Source organism: Danio rerio, chromosome 9 (assembly GCF_049306965.1).
Source record: "Danio rerio strain Tuebingen ecotype United States chromosome 9, GRCz12tu, whole genome shotgun sequence".
Classification (NCBI taxonomy): domain Eukaryota; kingdom Metazoa; phylum Chordata; class Actinopteri; order Cypriniformes; family Danionidae; genus Danio; species Danio rerio.
The window spans coordinates 22,806,979-22,829,084 of record NC_133184.1 but is presented as its reverse complement, the minus strand read 5'-3'; the positions used below and the strand labels follow the sequence as shown (position 1 = coordinate 22,829,084).

At 36.1% G+C, this 22,106-nt stretch overlaps 1 protein-coding gene, 1 long non-coding RNA gene and 1 other non-coding gene across 9 annotated transcripts; 1 reads left to right on the top strand and 2 right to left on the bottom strand.

Annotated features, from left to right (window-relative positions):
* Nucleotides 1-3,137: 3,137 nt before the first annotated feature.
* Nucleotides 3,138-10,825, top strand: LOC100535312 (uncharacterized). Of its 5 annotated transcripts, XR_012385305.1 has the most exons (7): nucleotides 3,138-4,468; nucleotides 4,578-4,680; nucleotides 8,053-8,132; nucleotides 8,216-8,267; nucleotides 8,465-8,540; nucleotides 9,002-9,070; nucleotides 9,347-10,825. It is a non-coding gene; the product is annotated as an uncharacterized lncRNA (long non-coding RNA). The 5 variants fall into 5 exon arrangements; XR_012385307.1 differs by lacking the exon at nucleotides 4,578-4,680 and having other exon boundaries at nucleotides 3,255-3,474; nucleotides 8,964-9,070; XR_662577.5 differs by lacking the exon at nucleotides 4,578-4,680 and having other exon boundaries at nucleotides 3,356-3,474.
* On the bottom strand, nucleotides 8,919-9,025 carry LOC137490351 (U6 spliceosomal RNA). Its single transcript, XR_011016934.1, has one exon. It is a non-coding gene; the product is annotated as a U6 spliceosomal RNA (small nuclear RNA).
* Nucleotides 10,826-12,399: 1,574 nt separating the features above from the next.
* Nucleotides 12,400-19,539, bottom strand: hsd3b1 (hydroxy-delta-5-steroid dehydrogenase, 3 beta- and steroid delta-isomerase 1). Of its 3 annotated transcripts, XM_073911919.1 has the most exons (4): nucleotides 19,001-19,259; nucleotides 17,217-17,381; nucleotides 14,414-14,504; nucleotides 12,400-14,296 (listed from the first exon to the last, which is right to left on the bottom strand). In XM_073911919.1, exons 2-4 carry the CDS (start codon nucleotides 17,265-17,267, stop codon nucleotides 13,488-13,490), a joined length of 951 nt encoding a protein of 316 aa, XP_073768020.1. In that variant the 5' UTR covers nucleotides 17,268-17,381; nucleotides 19,001-19,259; the 3' UTR covers nucleotides 12,400-13,487. The 3 variants fall into 3 exon arrangements, with proteins under 3 accessions (XP_073768020.1, XP_073768019.1, NP_001373226.1); NM_001386297.1 differs by lacking the exon at nucleotides 14,414-14,504 and having other exon boundaries at nucleotides 12,602-14,296; nucleotides 19,001-19,539; XM_073911918.1 differs by lacking the exons at nucleotides 14,414-14,504; nucleotides 17,217-17,381.
* Between the last annotated feature and the right edge of the window lie 2,567 nt (nucleotides 19,540-22,106).

Here is a 22,106-nt window from a genome sequence, read left to right as displayed (position 1 = left end):
AAACAGCATTAATTATAGATTATAATTATAGAGCACCTATAGAGGAAACCCACGCCAACATGGGGAGAACATGCAAACTCCACACAGAAACACCAACTCACTCAGCCAGGGCTTGAACCAACAAACTTTTTGCTTTGAGGCGATAGCAATACCCACTGCGCACCATGATTATTTTACAAAAACAATGTTTTGCTATTTTGAGTATAAAGATAACAGAAATATGCACAAATGCACGACTTTTAATCATTTCAAATGATGCCTTTCTATCTGTACGATCAATAGATGATTTAATAAATTAAAAAAACACTTGCAAATTATGGAGAAACTTTGTTAATTACCTAATTTGCGAACTGAACCGTCAGAAACCACAGAACAACACTGCCTAGTGCCTAAACATATTATTAATAAATTAAATATCACACAAATTAAGTTGTCTTCTTACCATAATGTTTTTTTTTTCAGATTATAGACTGAAGTCTTGTAAAAAAAAGGGTTTCTGCAGATATCATAATGTCAAATGTAAGACTTTTTAAGACTACGTCATATTTTTAATATTGTTCAAGATTTTAAAAATAATTATTTTTCATTATTTTATAATTTATTATGATTACAAAGTTGGGTAACGGGTGGGGCAGTGGGTAGCACTCTCGACTCAAGGCAAAAAGGTCGCTGGTTCAAGCCTTGGCAGGGTCAGTTGGCATTTCTGTGTGGAGTTTGCATGTTCTCCCCGTGTTGCGTGGGTTTGCTCAAGATGCTCCGGTTTTCCCCACAGTCTAAACACATGCATTTTAGGTGAATTACCTAAGCTAAATTGTCTGCTGTTGTAAATGAGAATGGGTTGCAGCTGGAAGGGCACAATTGCTGGATAAATTGGCGGTTCATTCCGCTGTGGCGACCCCAGATTAATAAAGGAACTAAGCCAAAAAGAAAATTAATGATTATAAAGTTTTATAACTTTTCAAGATTTTTTAAATCAAAGTTTGATGCATCACTCACTTTTGTTTATATCTCGGACAGTTCTACCTATTAAAGTTAAATATCAATGACAACAGAACATGGGTTACTCTACAATTTTTTTTTTATTCTGGCAAGAATAATAGCAAAAAAACAAAAAACATTTTTTGCCCACTCAACAATTGACACATTATTGTCTGGCTAGTTTCTGTCCTCTACTAATGAGCTGAAAAGGCAATAATGGTCAAACAATCCTGTCCATCATCACCAATAAAGCCTAGAAATTGGGCATCAGTTTACTGTAAGTCGATGAGTTCATATTGTCCAGTTATTAAATACCTTATTTGTTACTTAATTTTTGTTACATTGCTTTAACTTCAAAATGATACATCAGTGTAAAACCTATAAATGGTGGAAAAACATATTCTGTAATCTTAAAACCACCTGGGTCTCCACTTTTGCCATGGCCTCTTTTTTGTTGTAACAAACTTATCCCCCAGGTTTTTCCAAACTTTAACAAAACACTTCCTTTCCATGGCTGTTGCAATTTCTAGCCAAGAATTATTGGTCATCTGGTTATCTCTATGCTGATCACGCATGGTCGGATAGTTAAGATGTCTGTACAGTCGTACTGTTACAGACAAAATCTCTTCAAAGCGATTCAAATTCAACTCAAATCAAGCGCGGCGCCGCGCGAACTGTTCACCGGAAATCATGTCGCGCGCATCCAAAGTGAACCTCCGCAAACACGGCGATGACGTCACATTCGCCGCTCGCACTAAGCTATTGCATGCTGGTATTATTTGTAGTTTTAATACTGCAAATCACAATAGGACTAGTGAAATAAAGAACTACACCACCACGAAACCAAGCAACAACAAAAAAATTATTTAAATGAGAATTAAGAGTAGCGTCTCACGCCTTCAAACGCCAGCGCGCGTTCACTGCGTGCAGGATTGCCTTCTGATGCGCAAGTCACTTAGTAAATGAAGATAATTTATTCATGCAGCTGCTCCTACTGATGCAAATTCTGTTTTTACTTTTGATATTTGTCGCCAGTTAATCAGAAGGTGGCAATTTTGTTCTCTTTGACTTGATGGACAGAAAAGCTGCTTTATTTGCTGTCTTTTATGCGATATTCCAGTTTTGAGCATACATTTAATTAGCATTTTAGATGATAACATAGCTATTCACATCAGCGCATCTATCCCCTTTCTTCCCTATATACCTGTAGGTGAACAGCTCCTCCGGGTGTGGCCATGCATTTATCCTCTGCTATTTCTTCCTCATTTCTTCTGTCTTAAATCTCCATATGTCAATTGATAACTTTGTGACTGTATGATGACGGTCACTTAAATCTGCAGTAGCCTGAACTTGTTTTTCGGTTCAAATAATGTACCAGGATTTTCATTGGTCCGTTAAGATGAGCTTTTTTTATTGGCTACCGAAATGCTGGTCAGTGCGTGGCTGAAATATTAAATTATTTACAGTACTCTGTAACGAATTGTGATTTTAAAAGTAACGAAGTAGATTGCTCAGCTTAATTTGTACTCAAGTACAAGTAAAATTACAGGCTTAAAATTCTACTCATGAAAGTACAATTACACCAAAAATGTACTTAATTACAGTAACGTGAGTAGTTGTAATTCGTTACTCCCACCACTGGTTAAAACACAGCTCATTACACTTACAAGTTTCGTTCAGCCGGATAATCCTCACACAAAAATATAACTTTTAGCACTTTTGGATCTTAATTGCAAAAGCAAGAACTGAAAAGCTAACATTAGGCTATAAACGGACTACAGTGCCTTTGAGCGCTCGCCTGTGACGTCAGCACCACCTGGCTACAAACAACTTTTCAAGCTTATTTTGAGAAATATTTTTTATAATTTTATATAGTTTATTTTATTATAATCCACGCTTTATAATATAAACAAATAAATACGTTAAAACACATAGACCAACGTGTCTTTTGGATATTTTTTGCGTAATAAATACATTTTGTTTTGCTTTACGGTTGTTGTAAAAGTTTTGAAACTATATGTATAAACCAATGACTGTAAAAAATATGGACGACGCGACAGCCCTTTTTCCCATTGAACGCCTTGAGGGCAAAACGCCTGCTTGACGGGCACAAACTGTCGCAAAAGACTGCTGAAATTGGAGCCAGACATGCGCAGAAGGACTGTCTGATGGAGCCAGAGGAGGAGCCGCGAAAATGAGCAGAGTCGAGCTTCCAATCAAACGCTTTATGTAAAATCAACTACGCCCCCCGAACTTCTCAGCATGCGTTTGCTGTCATATCAACACAAATGGATGTAATAACGTTAACAAATATAAGGGTTTTATATATTCAATCGCGCCAGCTCCAGGCCGCAGCGCATAACTTACTCGCGGCGTCGCGGGCTGATTCCGGCTCGCATGCGGCAGCGCCTGCTCGCTCGGCCGCCGCATCTGGCTCGATTGACTCGGGCTGGAATTGGGTAGTGAGTCCAGGCATCCGGAGTAGGTCCAGCGGAGGTAACATTAGTCAGTCGGAGCTCTAAGAGATAAGTCTCCGGCAGGCGAGAATCTAGCCGAAACTGTGTTTTGCTATCTGGGTGGCTAGGCGTGTATCCACCAGGATCATGTATGTCAGAAACTATAGTTTACTGCTGAACTCATTTTGTCATGGTAAAATAACACCATGACATGGAATAATAACACTTCAGTCTCCTGCCGAAGCTCAGACGCCGCGCTTTGAGAAACTGTCAATCACAGCTGTCAATCACGATGACACGCCCAGCATTAAATTACTGCTAAAAACAAACTGTTTACAAAAATGAAGATCTGCACCTATTTCAGCACAATAACCAGTGCCTTAATCGACCAGAACTATCTTTCGGGACATTTTATTGCAAGTGTAATATTTTTTTTTTATTTGGGCTCAAGTCTCCTTCATTAACACGGAGGAGGCGGGCTTTATGACTTGTACTGCAGCCAGCCCCCAGGGGGCGATCTAACGGCCGAAACCTTCACTCAAACGTAGGCTTGCGGCACACTTGGTATAAACGTGCCTACATATTATCATAACTAAGACATTTCATAAGACATTTAAATAAGTGTATCGCTATAACAGTAACAGACGACAGAAAGTTCCTACAAGTTCCATCATGGACACAGAATATGGTGTAACAGGAACACGCAGGATCCGGCACCTCTGATATCTGATCCGGCATCCTCCTCAACTGCCCTGCCCTCTGCCCCCGTCTGCTGTTCACTTTCACTTTCCTCTGCGACTCCCATATACCCTCTTCCGCGACACCATACACACTCATTCACACACACATACACAACGGACAATTTACCAGCAGCACGTCTTTGGACTTGTGGGGAAAACCCACACGAACACAGCGAGAACATGCAAACTCCACACAGAAATGCCAACTGACCAAGCCGAGGCTCGAACTAGCGACCTTCTTGTTGTGTGGCTGTAGCAGTATTCCCCACGTAAACATTAAATAAAAGTTAAAAGGTTATTTTTTATTTCATATATTAAGTTTTTAGTTACAATACCCCCAAAATAATTCTGCATTAACCCACAGATTTTTTTTATATTTCTTTTTTACAAAAATACTTCTCAGAAAAAGCAAAAAATATCAGCAGATTCTGTCTGGCCCTGAGTAAGTGGTGGTTCATTCTGCTGTAGTGACTACTGATAAACCGGACTAAGCTGAAGGAGAGTGAGTGAGTATTGTGCCCTTTTTTTTTTAAATTGAGTGAGATTCCTTTTTTTTAAGTGAGATTTCTATGCTTGATTTAGTAGTTGCAAGATTTGGTGAGCTACAATCAGTAGGCCTACTGTGGTTATTTTCACAACACAATTCAGAAAATAAAATGCGTCTTGCAGGTTTATTCTGCATTTATGCTGGAAAATGACAGGGAAAAACACTTTGATGCCATACTGGCAGGAAAGATGCAGATACTTGTAAACATTCATCTCCATTGCATCAGCCTGCACACAGAATCTGCAGACATTTTGTTTTGCTGTTTCAGAATTTTTTAAAGAATCTTTGAAAATATGTGGAATGATTTTGGGAGTATATTAACAAAATACATGAAATTATTACATGAAATAAAGACAATTTTAAAATATTTTTTTCCTGTAATACCAAAGCTCATTTACAGTTTTTTTTACAATTGCTATGACACTTTTTTCAATACATTTAACAAGTTTCCTAAACTCTTAACACGGTTAGCACAACATCCGTCTTCATGGGCTATACAATTAACACATTTCTTGTTGTTTTGACACAAAATGCATCCAGTTAACACAAATTTAAAATGCTTGAACTACTTTTACACACAAACTCAATCAAGACCAAAACAACGTAATTTTACAGTCAAATTTACAAATACTTTCACACAGAATGTCAGAACAGATAACACCATGATCTAAACACAACTTATAGGCTAAAGTCAAAGTGAATTGTGAATTGAAACACAAATATATATTCCCTGTATTTTATTACATTGCTAGTGAGAAAAAGCTTATTGCAGTTATGTGTTTGTGTGTGTGTGTGTGTGTGTGTGTGTGTGTGTGTGTGTGTGTGTGTGTGTATATATATATATATATATACAGGCCCGTGCAGAGACTGTCCAAAGGGCATGTGCAGGATACATTTTTTGAAGAGCGGGGGGTTTGTTGTTGTTGTTGTTGTTGTTGTTGTTGTTGTTGTTGTTGTCATCGCGCGCGTACTTAAGAAGAGCGGTGTTGTCGCGCGCGTACTCAAGAGCGGTGTTATCGCGTGCCTACTGCTTCAGGACAGTAGGCACGCGACATGTGTCGCAGGGGGCACTTTTGATCATTTTGGAAGGGCACTTTCTATCCAAGACTAAAAAGGGCATGTGCACTGCACAGGTTGAGCCCTATGTGTGCACGTGCCTGTATATATATCACAGATTATTCCCATTTAGGCACCACATTCATGGTTCACTCATGGCACACTCATGTGTTGAGGTTTTACATGATCATATTACAAAAAAAAATTTCTAAAAGAGAACTCAGGAGGTTTTTGAAATTAACAGTGAGCGCAACTCCTCCACGAATTACGTCCAGGTATGGTTATGCAATACAGTGGTTACTTTACTATGCACAGTGTGTTTTGCAGTAAACTACTCTATAAACCTGGCGTTAATTTTTACATACATTAGTTATACAGTACAGTAAAGCATTTAAACTGTGTCTAATTACTTTTAGAGAGTCATGGAGTTGGAGGTCAATCAAGTCCCACATGAAATTATCTATGTTGACGAGGCTGGCTTCAACTTGGCAAAAAGGCGACGCCGTATAGGAGAAACATAATAGGCCAAAGGGCCACCGTTACCATGCTTGGCCAGAGAAGAAGTCGGGCAAATGCAGAAGACCAGGCAGAATAGAAAATTACTTTGTTTTTAAATTATAATTGCGGTGCTTTTCTGTGTGTATATCTTGCTCATAAACTGTATATAACATGCAGTAAACTGTAACTTTTTTAAAGCTACTCTAAGATGGTCGTTCATTTTTTGCATTGAATTTCTGCAGCATAAGAAACAAAATGCATGCTGTACTAAACCCAACAACACAAAAATGTAGAGAGGCTTCAAATATAAGGGCAGACCTGACACATCAAATAAAAATGCAGTTTCTGTAATGTCAGCTGATGATAGTGTTTTTATTGTCAGTGTGTATGATTGACTAAATGTTTATGTTGGAAGAGTACATGTGTTAGTGTTTTGAACAATTATTTCATTTTAAAACATGTTTACAGTGTTTTGTTAGACATGGTGTATTTTGTTCGTTTATTATTGTATTTTGAAAAGAAGTTTAGAGATTGAGTTTACATTGTGGGATTTTGAGCATGAGATTAACTGTTTTGCCAATTGTGTGTTTTAGGTGTGTTGCTGCGTTAAGAGTTTAGGAAACCTGTTAAATGTATTGAATAAAGTGTCATAGCCATTGTAAAAAACTGTAATTGAAGAAATATGTCAGAAATGGCCACTGGCAGGAATTCCCCAATAGTAAATAAAGTACAGCTAAGAACCAGTAGGTAAAATAGCTGGATAAAAAATATTAAAACACATATAAAGGTTCCAATTAGTTTCTACATTTGCTAATTTGCAGTTACCATTGTTTATAACATTTTTTTGTTCTTGGTTTGATTCAGGCATCTTAACATTGCTTGTAAAAACATTTTAAAGAAACACTTCTTAAACTTATGGAGAGATTGCTTGTTTCAAAACATTTTACCAAACATTTTTATTAACATTTTAAGAAATCGTACAATGAAGCAAACACATATTTTTGCAATCTAGAACATTTTAAATAATATCTTAATATGTTAAATAAATGCACTTATCTGTGCACAATATCCACAAAGGATAAAAGAAAAAGGAATGCAAGCAAAATAAAAATATCAGGATAGTTTAAAAGAAACAAATGTCTTATTATAATCAAATATTCAAAAGGATTTCATTAAATGCTCTACTTAGCATCTGTAAGAGTCAATATTTTGTTAAGAAACTTTTGTTTGTGAAAATAAAATTTTCTCATAGGAATAAGAAAATTTACAGTAGCTTATAGGAATTTCCTTTGGTTTTCAAAATAGCAAATCCTTGATGTGAAGCAAAACACCAAATCATCCCCATAAAATGATACCTTAAATTAAGAAATGTTCCTTTATTACAAAAGGTGCATTTATCACATCACAAATCTTATATACCTATACAAAACGAAACAAAACAAAAAAATCATTCCCAAAAAATTATAATACATTGATGGATACGGTGCAAATAGCAACATATTATATATAATATATATATATATATATATATATATATATATATATATATATATATATATATATATATATATAATTATATAATATATAAAATAAATGATATATTATATATATATGTTTATAGGCCTTTGTGTGTCTGTCTGTGTGTGAAAATATATAATACAATAAATACAAAAATACATATATAACTTTTCATTTGAATTGAAAACATTTTGTGAGAGGGGACAATGCTGTACAGTACCCAAACAGTGCTTTCACACTGGCACTATTTTCTGTTTAGCCACAGCGCAGCGTGACGCTTCACATGCCGTGACCGCGTAGGGAAACTGTGACGTCGAACTCATCACCATGATATATTTGGTACATGCAGTAACAGATGATTTTTACTTGAAAATGTTTAAATGTAACTTTTACTTGATTGTCGTTTTCGATCTGCGTTTTAGGCTTACAAAAGATAGAATACAAGGAATCACGGCGCTACTTTTGTCAGTCCAAGTAAGTGCATAAACAAGGTTAGGTTGAGTTCGTGTCGATGGTTTGAGCAGGTTTGAGATTTGCAGTTATTAACGATGATGATGCATTTATAACAGTTTGAAGAATCATCATGATGCTGAATGTAGACAGTCACTGTGAGTAAGTTTTTACGTTATGTTTTTTTGTTCCTTTAACTTGACTTCGATCTGCGTTTTCAGGTAACTTAGACTTGCAAAAGAACAACAATCGACGCAAGTGTTTCAGTCCAGCCATGCACAAGTAACACAAGTGACGGTAAGTGCATTTAAGTCCTTTTATAAGTCAGAATTTATGCTATATAATCATTCTAGTTCGATATCGTGTACGTTAGAACTGCTCGCAAGATGCAGTTATTGTTAACGATGGCGATACACTTTAAACGTAAGAGTCATTTGGATGGTAAATGCAATCAATGCTAATATGTTTTAGCGTTAAAAGATATTCATTTGATGCTGTTTACTTGATTTAACCCGAGTTGAATGTGCTGTGGACAGTGAGATGCTCTAATGCGCGGCTGGCAGTGCAATGGCGCCATCTAGCGGATGCGCTGCGTACTGAACGCTTAAACTCCTTTTTTACTGAATACAGTAGAAATTATGAATTACTGTTAATCAATAATTATCAATCAATAAATAAAAGATGGAACGCTTCACGAATTTGCGTGTCATCCTTGCGCAGGGGCCATGCTAATCTTCTCTGTATCGTTCCAATTTTAGTATATGTGCTGCCGAAGCAAGCACGAGCTGGGAGTCTGGAGGACGGCTATATATACCAGTGACTTCTGGGTATGTGTTTCATGTGTGGTATATGGCTTACTTACTTATTCAACTCATTTACACTTACATGTGTCAGTAAATCACTGTGTAGTAGTAAACCTGTAAACCCTTAAATTCTTTAAAATTTGAAAACCAGCAGTTTATGTAGGTTTACCGTAGAGTTTTGGAGCTGTAAGCGTATGCGAAGGAAACAGGCCGTTTCTTTAGAGTGATTGGATGAGTTCCTGAACTTCCTGTGTGACATCGAGGAGCTTTTGTTCACGTGTCCTTCTCCTCCCCCCACAGGCATGCGCAGATCCCCCCTGCCTTGGATAAGAGCACAAAACACTCCGACAAAAGGAAGCTGCTCTCACTAGAGCAGAGCCCATGAAAACCCAGACAGACACGTGGAGGGTAAGAATACTCTAAATCTTGGAGACATGAAAAACTGAGTTCACAGCCGGCGTTGAACTCAAAGCTCTCAGCAGAACAAAGATCAAACATTCAAACTGACGTCGAGAACAAAGCCTGCCTGTCATGCAGCTACATGTGCTATGTAGCATTCTCCTGGATATCGTAGTTGTGAAATTTGTTTTTATGTTTTAAAAAGGACTATAAAAGTCATTAGTTGCACAGAGATTAGTTTGTTATGTCTTAACTATAGCTTCATAGAATCTTGCTAATAATCTGACTTTAAGTTTTTGCTTACAGCATTTATCCACAAAGCTTAAATGGATAGTTTACAGGAAAATAAAAGTGGCTCAGAAAAGTGGCCTCTTTTTGAGTTTTTTCCCCGTTGAACACACAAAAACATGCTTTGAGGAATGTTGGGAAATAGCAGCCATTGATATTCATTGTAGGAAAAAAATGCAAGTCAATGACTTCCAGCTTTATTTACTATGTCTTCTTTAAAACACCTTTATTTTATACCTAAAAAAAAATTTGAAAGAAGTGGAATGTTGAGTTTGATAGAATTTCCATTTTGTTAGTGAACTGTCTCTTTAAGTGGCTCCAACACTATGAGTTTCCTTTCTCTGGTTTAAAACCAGTACATTAGTAGGAAAAAATACAATGGAAGTCATTGGCTACTTTTTTCCCCAGCATTTTCTTAAAAAAGAAATGCTTTAACAAAAGAAGGAAACTAATAGATGCTGGAGCAAGTGGAGGGTGAGTAGGCATAGGCCGGTATAAGGTTTTGACTGTATGATAACCTTGGATAAAAATATCACAGTTTGACAGTATTGTGGTTTTTGATTTAAAATATATATATATTTTTAAATGTCTGAAACTTTTTCTCCTATTGAAATCAATATATATTATACTTTAAGGAACATTTAAAATATTTTGGAGCTGTAAATAAGCAGGATAAATAATTAAAATAAATCACCAAGTTCTGTAATTAGTTTCAAAGATTTTTTTACAACTTGAAAATGCATCTTTGGCACTGTTCAGGTCCATAGTATGCTTGTATGTAGGTGCATAAGCTACTTGTTTCTCACATGTTGTTGTGTATGGTTGATGTGTATGGTTATTTGCTGCTGGAGATATACTGCAGAAACTGTAAAACAGAAAAATGTAGCGGTTTCGAAACTGTGACTTTTTCAAACAGAGGTAAACCTTGAAACTGGTTATCATCCCATGCCTAAGGGTTAGTAACATCATGTAGCAATTGTAGAATTGATATTGAGCAATTCTGGAAAAAATGCATCACCGTTTCTACAAAAATAGCCAGCACAAATGATTTCAAGATTTAAATTAATAATAAATGTTTTGTTTACTACCAAATCAGCATATTTGAATGATTTCTGATGGATCATGTGACACTGAAGACTGGAATCATGTTAAATATGAGCCTAGGATCAAGATATAAAGTAGGTTTTAAATATATGATAACATAATTAGATTTAATAACATTGTAATAACATTTCACGGTATTATGCATTTACTGTGTTTGGATTAAATAAATACACCCTTACTGTACCTTTCTGTGAGGGGTTTATTAACTTACAGTAATAGTAGCTTGTTTCCATCTAGTGGCGTAATTAGGTTTTGCTATCACAGTGACTTAATGACTTCAAAAGGTTTTTAAACCAAGTTGGACCTTTTAAAAGAATTTTAAAAAAAAATTGAAAATTAGTCATTTTAAAAAAACCTAAATTTCACAATATTTATTTGGTGTAGTTCTGATCAAACACAAGCAGTCTTGCTGTGTATTGGTATTGAATATATTAAAACTAACCAGTCTCTCGTCTTCATTGTGGAGTAACTGTTTTCCTAGCTTTGCCATTACAAAGACTTAAATGCTTTTTTAACCTTTGTATGGTGTTCGGGTCTGTGAGACCCGTTTTCAGTTTTTTTTCAAAAGAAAAATTAAGCCATTTATTTTTTCAACCTGAAATTCATTGGCTTTAGCTTATTTTCTGTGAAGAACATAAATTTTCAAAAAGCAAATTTTCAATGACCGCATAATGTACCTCCCCCACACATTTACATTACATACAAGGTGTTCGGGTCCACTGGACCCAGGTCTAATAAAAGTCTTGAAAGTGTAGGTCCAGTGTTCCTACACAAAGTTGCAACATTGTTGAAAATTCAACTATCAACACTGTCTGCTCTTACATTCCTGCACAGTTTATCCTCTCTCTTGCGGGAACCAAGCTTTATTTTCTCATACCCTGTCCCATCTGCAGGGGCATAGTACTATAAATAAGACATTGCGGGTGTGATTCCTTATCACAACTGATCAAGATAGCCAAAAGATTATCTGCTGCGAGGGCCTTGCAATTGATTGTGGAAGAGAGAGGAGCTTCTGATGATAATGTCCATGACCATGGTGGAAACATTACGAATAAACAAATCTGTGGGTTTTATTCTTTTCATAACATAAAAAAACATTAAAAAAAAAGCGAGAAGCACATTAATCCATCAATATGATCTAACAAAGGTAAAGGGGAAAAATTAACCATGTTTGCTGTTCATATGGCTTGTAATTGGGATTAAGTAAACATTTGTTGAATAATTTAACATTAAATTGTTTGATAGTGTTAATATGGGAAGCCAAAACTCTAGGCCAGGGGTGGCTAACCCTGTTCCTGGAGAGCCACCTTCCTGCAGATTTCAGTTGCAACCCATTTCAAACACACCTGCCTGTAATTATCACGTGGTGTTCAGGTGCTAATTAATTGGTTCAGGTGTGTTTGATATGGGTAGTAACTGAAATCTGCAGGAAGGTGGCTCTCCAGGAACAGGGTTGGCCACCCCTGCTGTAGCGGGTCCATCAGACCAGTTTTTCTAGCGGGTCCATCGATCAGTTTAATCGAACACTGGCTGAGAAACAAAATACGAACACCCCACAAGGGTTAAAATATACACTATTTAATATTTAAAAGATAGATAAAAAAATTTAATTTGTAAATGTAATATCATTTCGCAATATCACTGTTTTAAAAATAAATGCACTCTTCTGTTTCGTAAAATAATTTTAAAAAGACAAGTACTTTGTCGCCATCTTGTGGCGTAATCATTAAGACTTAATAATCTTTTCACTAACATCACTCATCATATTATCACATTAAGTGTTTAATGAAATTGCAATAGCTCACAAACTGTTGACATATTGTTTTACAGCGCCACACCCAAACCTGGCTCACTTTGCCTCCTATTGGTAGCTTTGCTTAACACAATTATCACCATTGAATGACAACAACAGACAGCGGAGGGATAGCCTAAAATACACACATGCATACAGACTCAAACATTAATCAATTATCACATTATACATGTATTTATTTAAAGTATTTAAAGTAGGCCTACGTTTGACAATCGACCCCAAATGTAAAATTGTCCAAGACTCCAATAGTATCTGGATGTAGCCTTGATGATGCAAGCTGAGACTGCATATCTCCACTGAAGGCAGGCAGATAGCATTGAAAGCCGATTAATCACTATTTCTGAAACATATTCAGTAATAAAAACCATGTTCAGTTGATAAAGCGCATTAGACACCTTAAGTTGAATGTAGGAAATCCAACAGTAGGCATATAATGCATTAAACTTTTTTTTTGTTGTTGCAATAATTGCTGAAGCTTTTATCCTGAAATAATTCTCACAAGATTGACATAGACCGCAAAAAGGGATACTTTAACAGGTATAATAATTTATGTAAATGCTCAGAGCAAAAAACTTCAAACTAATTTAATAGCAAAGGGTTTATAAAGATACAATAGGTAATGTTTAACAATAAGGTCTCATTAGTAATTGTTAATGCACTATAATAACTAACATCAATAGTAAGAAATAGCTACATTTGTTACAGAAGTTTTGTTAATGTTACTTTAAAAAACACAACTGATCTGAACCATGCTTGTTCCTTATCACAATATATTGAATTATTAAACACTGGCACGTTTAACCAACAGGCAGTTAAAGTCATAAACAACATGCGAGTTTATTTCAAGTTAATTGATCGTATTTCTGCAGGTAAGACAGATGCAAACCAATCAGTAGTGCATTTGCGCGCCTCTTCCCATTCATAGCGAGGGGTGTAGCCGAAATCCCTGTGAGCCTTTTGATATGAGAAACTAAAAGGCGTGTTAAGCATGGTCAGTAGCTGCCTATTTAAGGGTGGAGTAAACGTTAGGAAGGGTCGGAGCACAACGTGCAGCAACTCCATGAAGAAAGAAAGAATATACAGGAGCGGAAAGGGCAGAATTGGCCTCTCTTGTATCCCAAAGCCTAAAGAGGACAGAACAGCATAGTTAAAGTCCGAATAGCTGACATGTGGCGTGTTGTCTGAGATGTAATAGAAGTTTCCTCCCATCATGGCCCTTTTCTGAGGATCTCTGAGTCCCCGTCCTGCTTGTAGATGTGCCAGGGCTGCGTTTCCCACATATACAGGATTCACTTTAGCCTCACGGCGTGAGGTTCGCAGCAGCACATTTCCATTGCGGATTCCATCCCTCATGTGGCCTAAAGTAAATCGGCAGCCTGGTCCAAAAATGTACATGGGCCTCAGTGCACAGGTGGCGAGCTGACCTCCATTACACAGCAGATCTCCATTGGCCTGCAGGCAAATCTCTTCGGCCTCCTTTTTGGTTTTGCTGTAGCTGAATTTAAGGCGAGAGGAGTATGGGGTGTCCTCATTGCCGTTGATGATTGGTTCACCACTGGGATTGGGACCAGCCACCTCAATGCTGCTGGTGTAAATGAAGGAGGGTACGTTTTCTTGGATGCATGTCTCAAGCAGCAGCTTTGTTGCTGTCAAAGAAAAACAAACACAAATATTTTTCTTTAGCATTCAATGGGCATATTTCAGTTGGATATTCAGTTGCATATCTCAGATCATTATCAGTTGGAGATAATGAATGGCTTTACTTGTATTTCTATTGCAAGGACCATATAGACCATTTCGATGTGGTGGTTTCACTGGCCCATGAACATTTCCTGTTGTCAAAGTATTTCGAAACTAAAAAAAGAGGCAATTTAATCATAATGTTAAACGGCAATCATAACATTATTTATCAATACGTGGACCTTTTAGGATTCTTGGACACTATGGAAATTACAAATGCAATACAGGAAATACACTAGGACCATTGTTATTGTTTACATCCCTTAAAATGGTCTATAAAATCAGAAGATTGGCTCACGCAGAAGAATAATAGAATACCTGTGCTGTGCCACTATCAAGAAATCATGCCAGACCTTTAGACTCATGACAGTCAAGGACTGACTCATCTAATTAACATGACAATTCTAATTGATTGGTTGCTTTACATATCAGTCAGACATTTTCACCCGCCTAAACCTGACAGCGAACAAAATAATTGTGTACAGTTAGTTTTGTTAGGTGTTATGTTTAGGAGAGTAAAAATATAAAGTTATTGCCTCTGTAACAGACCAGTGTGCAAAGCTCTTGTAAGTATTTTAAAGAATGTACCTTAAACCATAGGTCTCAAACTAGATTCCTGGATGGCTGCAGCTCTGCACAATTTTGCTCCAATCCTAATCACACACAGGTGATACAACTAATCAAGGTGTTCAAGACTACTAGAGACTGTTAGGCTGTTGTAAGTTAGAGGTGGTTGGAGCTAAACTGTGCAGAGCCGTGGGTCTCCAGGAACTGAGTTTGAGACCATTGTGCTTAAACCAAGGGTTTTCAACCTTTTGTATTCCACAGACCCTAATAATAATTATTACACCGTAAAAAAAAAAAAAAGTATATATATATAAAAAAAAATCCTGCAAAGATGTTAATTTTTTTTTCAGTAATATTTTAGAGTAATTACTGTAACAATCTCTCTAAATTAAGTTTGACTTTCATTTTAAGTACTTTATCATTAAAGACAAATTACTGTAATTTTTATTTTTTTATACAGGGAAATTACTTTATTATTTATATTTATATGTTATTTTAAAGTGCATTCAAAACTCCGTAAAAATTACAAACAATATCTGTAAATTAACGGCTTGACTGTTATTTTAAGTATTGCATAGTTAATGACAAATTACAATAATTTGTCTGTTTTAAACTATACAATTACACACAGTTTTTTTCCTGTTTTTTTAAGAACATTTAAAATTAGGTAAAACTAAAGTAATAGCACCTCATTATATTAAGGTTGATGCTAACAGTTTTTTTTTAATTCTTGTGATTTAAAGTTGTGAGAATTTTAATCAGTTTTATCTTGTATGTTGTTTTTTTCCAGACTTTTTTGATCCAAAATAAAACTTTTTAATTACAACCTTGAGCATGTCTTGACATTTTATTAAAAGTATTTAATCGTAATGATTTAGGGAGAATTCTGTTAAATTGTTTAGTTTTCTTTTTAACTTTTATAGTGCAGTCACTTTATAGATGTTGTTCGGTCATAATAATCTCTGAAAAGTCTGTAAAATAACAGTTTCTTTGTAAAACTCTTATTGTGTAACTATTGAATGAATTTGATCGTAATAATCTAGGAAAAGTCTGTAAAATAAAAGTGTTTTTCTGTAAACGTTTTACTGAAAATATCTGTAGATTTATTATTTTTGCACTTTATTTCAACAATGAAATTTTTTCCATAATTTTATGATTTTTCTTTGGCAGCCATAGCCGCCAGTCATTTGACCTTTTTTTAACGATTTTTTTACAGTGTACATTATTATTTGCAAAATTTCCACTTATTTATTTGTTTTCACAAAGCTCTATCTTATAAAAAACAGCTGTTTATGGTGCTGCTGGTTTAAAGAGATTTCAATATATATATATATATATATATATATATATATATATATATATATATATATATATATATATATATATATATATATATATATTTTTTTTTTTTTTTTTTCTGGAAATTCAAAAATCATTTGCAGTAAAATTCAAATTTATTGCAAAAATAATACATGCAAAATAGTAATATTAAATGTATCAGGACTGGCAAATAAAGATTGTACTTTGTACATTTTTTTTCAGACTCAAATATAAAACCCAAGTTTTAAATGAGCCCATCAGGCAGAGAGAGCAGTGTCTCTGTGCAATCTCAAACTTTCTTCTGAAATGAGCATTTTTCTCAGCCATATGTTTATGTTCAGTAATTTTCCTTAAAGGCAAAATAACCTATTTATCGCCATGTTGTAATATTATTATTATTATTATTATTATCGGAATCTGTCTTTTGAAATCATTTTCCTCCTTATACAGTGCTCAGAATAACTGAGTACACCCTATTTTGAAAATGAATATTTTTCCCCATTTATCAGTGAATATAGGCAAGGTATTTTAGTGCAACAAAACAGATTTATTAAACAGATATAATTATTCAAATAATATTTTAGTAACAACATAATACAATTAAGTTCAAGAAAAATATTGCAAGAATAAATAACAATCTACAAAATTTCAACAATTTTTCATATTTTTGCTTCTCTTGATTTTTCCTCGTTTTTAAATTTGTATTTAAAATTTTTCTCTAACATATAAACTGTGTACTAGTTTTTGGACTTTTATGGTAAGTTATTTTGTTAGATTTGGCTTCAGTACTGACTAATCTAATGTATATGCACACATATAATATTGTGCAGCCTCCTATTAAAAATATGAATTTAAAAGAGAGATTTGTGAAGGGTGTACTTTTATATGCTGAGCACTGTATCTCAATTGGTTTCATTTTTATGTGCTAAACACACTTACCTTTGACATTAACTCCATACAGTTCACTGTATTCAACTGCTCCAATGACATCAATGAGAGACGCAGTGTGAAAAACAAGCGCTGCTCCTTTACAAGCTCTCCTCAGCAGCTCAGGATTCCTGATATCGCCCTCGAAAACACTCACTTTAGTCTCTCCCCGGCAATCTGAGCACACAGAGAAACAGCAGATTCACAGTAATGTATGTTTTGCCCTAATTCATGCTTTAAAATGAGAAGATAGTGCCTTATGAATGGCTTACATCAACTACATTCTTTATTTTTACTGTGAGGCGACAGTGCTAACCAATTGAGCCGCTGTGTATATACTAATGAAATAGATATTGATGGGGTCACATTTTGTCTTCAAATCTATCCCAGAAAGGATCAATGTTTATGCTTTTCTCATTACTTTATTAATATTATTATTTGAATCAGTATTTAATCCTGAAATGGTTTTGACTAATGAATAAAGTTAACACATTGCTTCATATAAGAATGTTCAGTGCATTTGCCCCTCTCTTTGTAACTTTGGGAGCCACCAAACTCAAAACCAAAAGGGCTTGATGATATACGTATTTGTATTGCTGTGTGTAAATAAGTGATTTTGATATTATTATTATCATGTGTTCATTATTATGTGTAACATTAACTCTGTTTATAGTGGTTTTGTAGTGAGAATATACAAAACTGCTCCTGAATGTAGATTATACTGGTTTTTAACCAGTTTTGATAAAGATGGCTGAGAGTATACTTAGTTTTGGGTAAGGAACAGATTGTACTTTGGGTGTGTGTGTGTGTTTTATTTGATTGTAGATCTTTTCAGAGTACTGGGGTCAGCTCTAAACAGCCTAGGGGCTGTCTGACGTTGAATGCTTGAGATATTGAGATTTTGTTCAGAGTTGTACGCACGCACCCATGTGGAACTCAGGTTAAAACACCTATCTATGACGCATTTAATGCTGTTATGTAAGAGTATAATTGTTGTTGATTTGTGATCGTAAGCAAAGCAGTAAGCAGTAAGCAGACGAGTGTTGAAGCTGGCTTCTGCTGAGGAAACTATCTTCAGTAAACTTTATTTATTCGAATCTCTGACTCCTCTTCATCTTACAGACTGGTGATTTTTGGGTTCAAACTGTAATTATCCCTTCAATATATTAATATTAATTAACTATTATTATCAGTATTATATCAATCACCCATCATAACACACATAATATTACATTTATTATTAACTAGTCAGATGATCTACAACCAGTGTTTCAAACTCCAAATCATTCAAAATATTCTTAAATGTAATGAGGTCAACTTCTTAATCTGAAACTTAATTTGCCAGTTGCTCTATGAAAAAGCTGCTGCATATTCAATTGCCTTCCCCCAAAAAATTTTGTACACACCGCTTGTACAGACAATAAATAAAAAAAATTGATAGATGAGAAAATACTGGGCAACCCTTTACAATAAGGTTCATTAGTTGATGCATTTACTAACATGAACTAATCATGAACAACACTTGTACAGCATTTATTAATCATAATTGAACATTTACTAATGCATTATTAACATTCAAGTCCATGCTTGTTAACATTAGTTAATGCACCATGAGTTACCATGAACTAACAATGAACAACTGTATTTTCATTAACTAACGTTTATTAACATGAATATATACTGTAGTGAATGTATTGTTCAATGTTTGTTCATGTTAGTAAATGCATTACTTAAAATTAACTAACGAACCTTATTGTAAAGTGTGACCAAATACTGTGATGGAAATATCCACTAACCATCAAGAGACTGTATTAGCTCAGAGCGGATGTTTCTATCCAGCAGTCGGATCTCAGCAAGCTTCTCCTCCTTCAGCAACAGTCGAACCAGCCTTTCTCCAAGAAACCCGCAGGCTCCTGTCACCACACACACTTCTCCTGAAAGAGCCATGGAAACTGCCAGCAATGCCAATTCACTGCTGGGTTTTGCCACTCTGATGGAATTGTTCGAGTGAGCAGGGACTGGAGAACTCAGAGGTGTAACAAGTCCTCAGAAGCTGGAGCAGACTAGAGGGCGGTGTGTTTTTAAGGCTTGCTATCTGCCAAGGACAGTCTCAATGCCAACAGTGTTGGGAATCAGTGTCAAGGTGCGAGTCAGCACTCGGCTTATTTTTATGGTCCTGTTTTTGTAAAGACAGCCATTGAAATCCACCATATTGATTTTTTTTTTTCATGGTGTCACATATTATTAAACAGACATAATTTGAAATACAAAATGGTTGTGGGACCTTAAAATAAACTCTGCTCCTCAAACACTTGCACTTGCTATTAAAAGAAACTTGCTCTGACTTTCTATTACTAACATTATTTCATTTATTCATCATTTTATTCTGTCAAAAAGAGAGAGAGAGAGAGAGAGAGGGTGTGTTTGTGTGTGTGTTTGTGTGTGTACCTTGTATTCCTCACATTCAGGCCCGGCGCCAGGAAGTTCAAACTGAGGGGGCACTTTAAATCCATATTGGGGCACTAGACCTGGGGCCTCATGTACGAAGACTTGCGTGGAAATCTTACTAAAACATTGCGTACGCACAAAGCTGTAAATGTGCGTACGCAGAAAAAAATTCAGGGGCCTCATGTATCAACGCTGCGTACGCACAAAAACTTTGCGTACGCCAGGTTTCACGCTCAGAATCGCTCACGTTTGGATTTACTAACAATGAACTGAACGTGGGAATGTGCGCACCTTCACGGCAGCTTTCTGGCAGGCGTACGCACATTTTTTGTGCGTGTCTGTTTTATTTCCATTGGCGACTCCTAGAGGCAGTTGTATTAAATTCTTCTCTACAAAGTGTCTGAGCCTTGCAATGGCAGCTGTATGAGACGGGTTCATATAGTAGGTATGTAAGATTTCCATACCATACAGTTGACCAGCTAAACATTAAAGCACAATTTGCAGCGGTCGCCTGTTTTCCCAATGTAATCTGAGCGATCTACTGCACGCACATTGCTATAAAGACACTATCTGAAGATAAATTTGCATGCGTGAATCAGAAACATTTCCATTCAATAAATGTGCAAATAAAATATGATGCACAAACTTATTAATGATTCCTACTTGTCTTTCTCGTGATAAATAGTGGGCAAAATCTGATATGTAGCGGGGAAAAAAAGAAGAAAGAATTCATCAGACGCTGGATTCGAACCGAGTTTGTGCTCGAACGAGTCAGCATATGATCATATGCTTCTTATGAGGTGCGCCACTGAGACTGCTAAGGGTACTGCAACAGTTTACAGATATAAACCACACTATTTCTTTTTTAAATGCACTCAGTGCGATGTTCAGACCCAACTGTGTTAACCGTATCAGCTAAACTCTCCCACTCTATTTTTTTCTTTTGTTGTTAATTCCGGAGAACAAACTTGCAAATAACACCGCTTTTCTCCGTTCTACCTCCGAAAGCAGCACCTCCAATTCACATTCTGTTCAAAGTTTCTCTTTTTGTTTGATTTTGCCGTTGCTTTTTCGTTGGGTTTTGCCATTAGCATAGTCATTAGCATATTCATACGGGGGAGGAGGCAGGGAGGGGTTTTGCGCTCGTGCATGTTGCGCTCAGTTTCACGTTCATTCGGATGTACAAAAGAATATGCGTGAGATTCGGCGTACGCAGTGTTTCATACATCTGAATTTTTTTCTGCGTACGCACATTTACAGCTTTGTGCGTACGCAATGTTTTAGTAAGATTTCCACGCAAGTCTTCGTACATGAGGCCCCAGGGGCCTCATGTATCAACGCTGCGTACGCACAAAAACTTTGCGTACGCCAGGTTTCACGCTCAGAATCGCTCACGTTTGGATTTACTAACAATGAACTGAACGTGGGAATGTGCGCAACTTCACGGCAGCTTTCTGGCAGGCGTACGCACATTTTTTGTGCGTGTCTGTTTTATTTCCATTGGCGACTCCTAGAGGCAGTTGTGTTAAATTCCTCTACAAAGTGTCTGAGCCTTGCAATGGCAGCTGTATGAGACGGGTTCAGCAGGTATATAAGGTTTCCATACCATACAGTTGACCAGCTAAACATTAAAGCACAATTTGCAGCGGTCGCCTGTTTTCCCAATGTAATCTGAGCGATCTACCGCACGCACATTGCTATAAAGACACTATCTGAAGATGAATTTGCATGCGTGAATCAGAAACATTTCCATTCAATATTATTATATCTGTAAAATGTTGCAGCACCCTGAACAGTCTCAGTGGCGCGCTCGTAAGACACATGTGAACATGTTTTGACACGTTCGAGCATGAACTCGGCTCGAATCCAGCGTCTGATGAACTCTTTCTTCTTTTTTCCCCCGCTACATATCAGATTTTGCCTACTATTTATCACGAGAAAGACTAGTAGGAATCATTAATAAGTTTGTGCATCATATTTTATTTGCACATTTATTGAATGGAAATGTTTCTGATTCACGCATGCAAATTCATCTTCAGATAGTGTCTTTATAGCAATGTGCGTGCAGTAGATAGCTCAGATTACATCGGGAAAACAGGCGACCGCTGCAAATTGTGCTTTAATGTTTAGCTGGTCAACTGTATGGTATGGAAATCTTACATACCTATCTGAAGATGAATTTGCATGCGTGAATCAGAAACATTTCCATTCAATAAATGTGCAAATAAAATATGATGCTTATTGATATGAATTTATTAATGATTCCTACTTGTCTTTCTCGTGATAAATAGTTGACAAAATCTGATATGTAGCGGGGGAAAAACAAGAAAGAGTTTATCAGACGCTGGATTCGAGCCGAGTTCCTGCTCGAACGTATCAATTCCTGATCACATGGGTCTTACGAGTAGCGCCACTGAGACTGTTACCAATCCTGCAACATTTTACAGATATAAA

Excerpts from the sequence above, each read along its gene's own strand:
- hsd3b1 (NM_001386297.1), bottom strand. The coding sequence starts at position 19,151 with ATGGCTCTTTCAGGAGAAGTGTGTGTGGTGACAGGAGCCTGCGGGTTT. Across the intron at positions 17,382-19,000 it reads GCTAATACAGTCTCTTGATG|ATTGCCGGGGAGAGACTAAA; the intron begins GTTAGTGGATAT and ends CTGTGTGCTCAG. Across the intron at positions 14,297-17,216 it reads GTATGGAGTTAATGTCAAAG|CAACAAAGCTGCTGCTTGAG; the intron begins GTAAGTGTGTTT and ends TTTCTTTGACAG.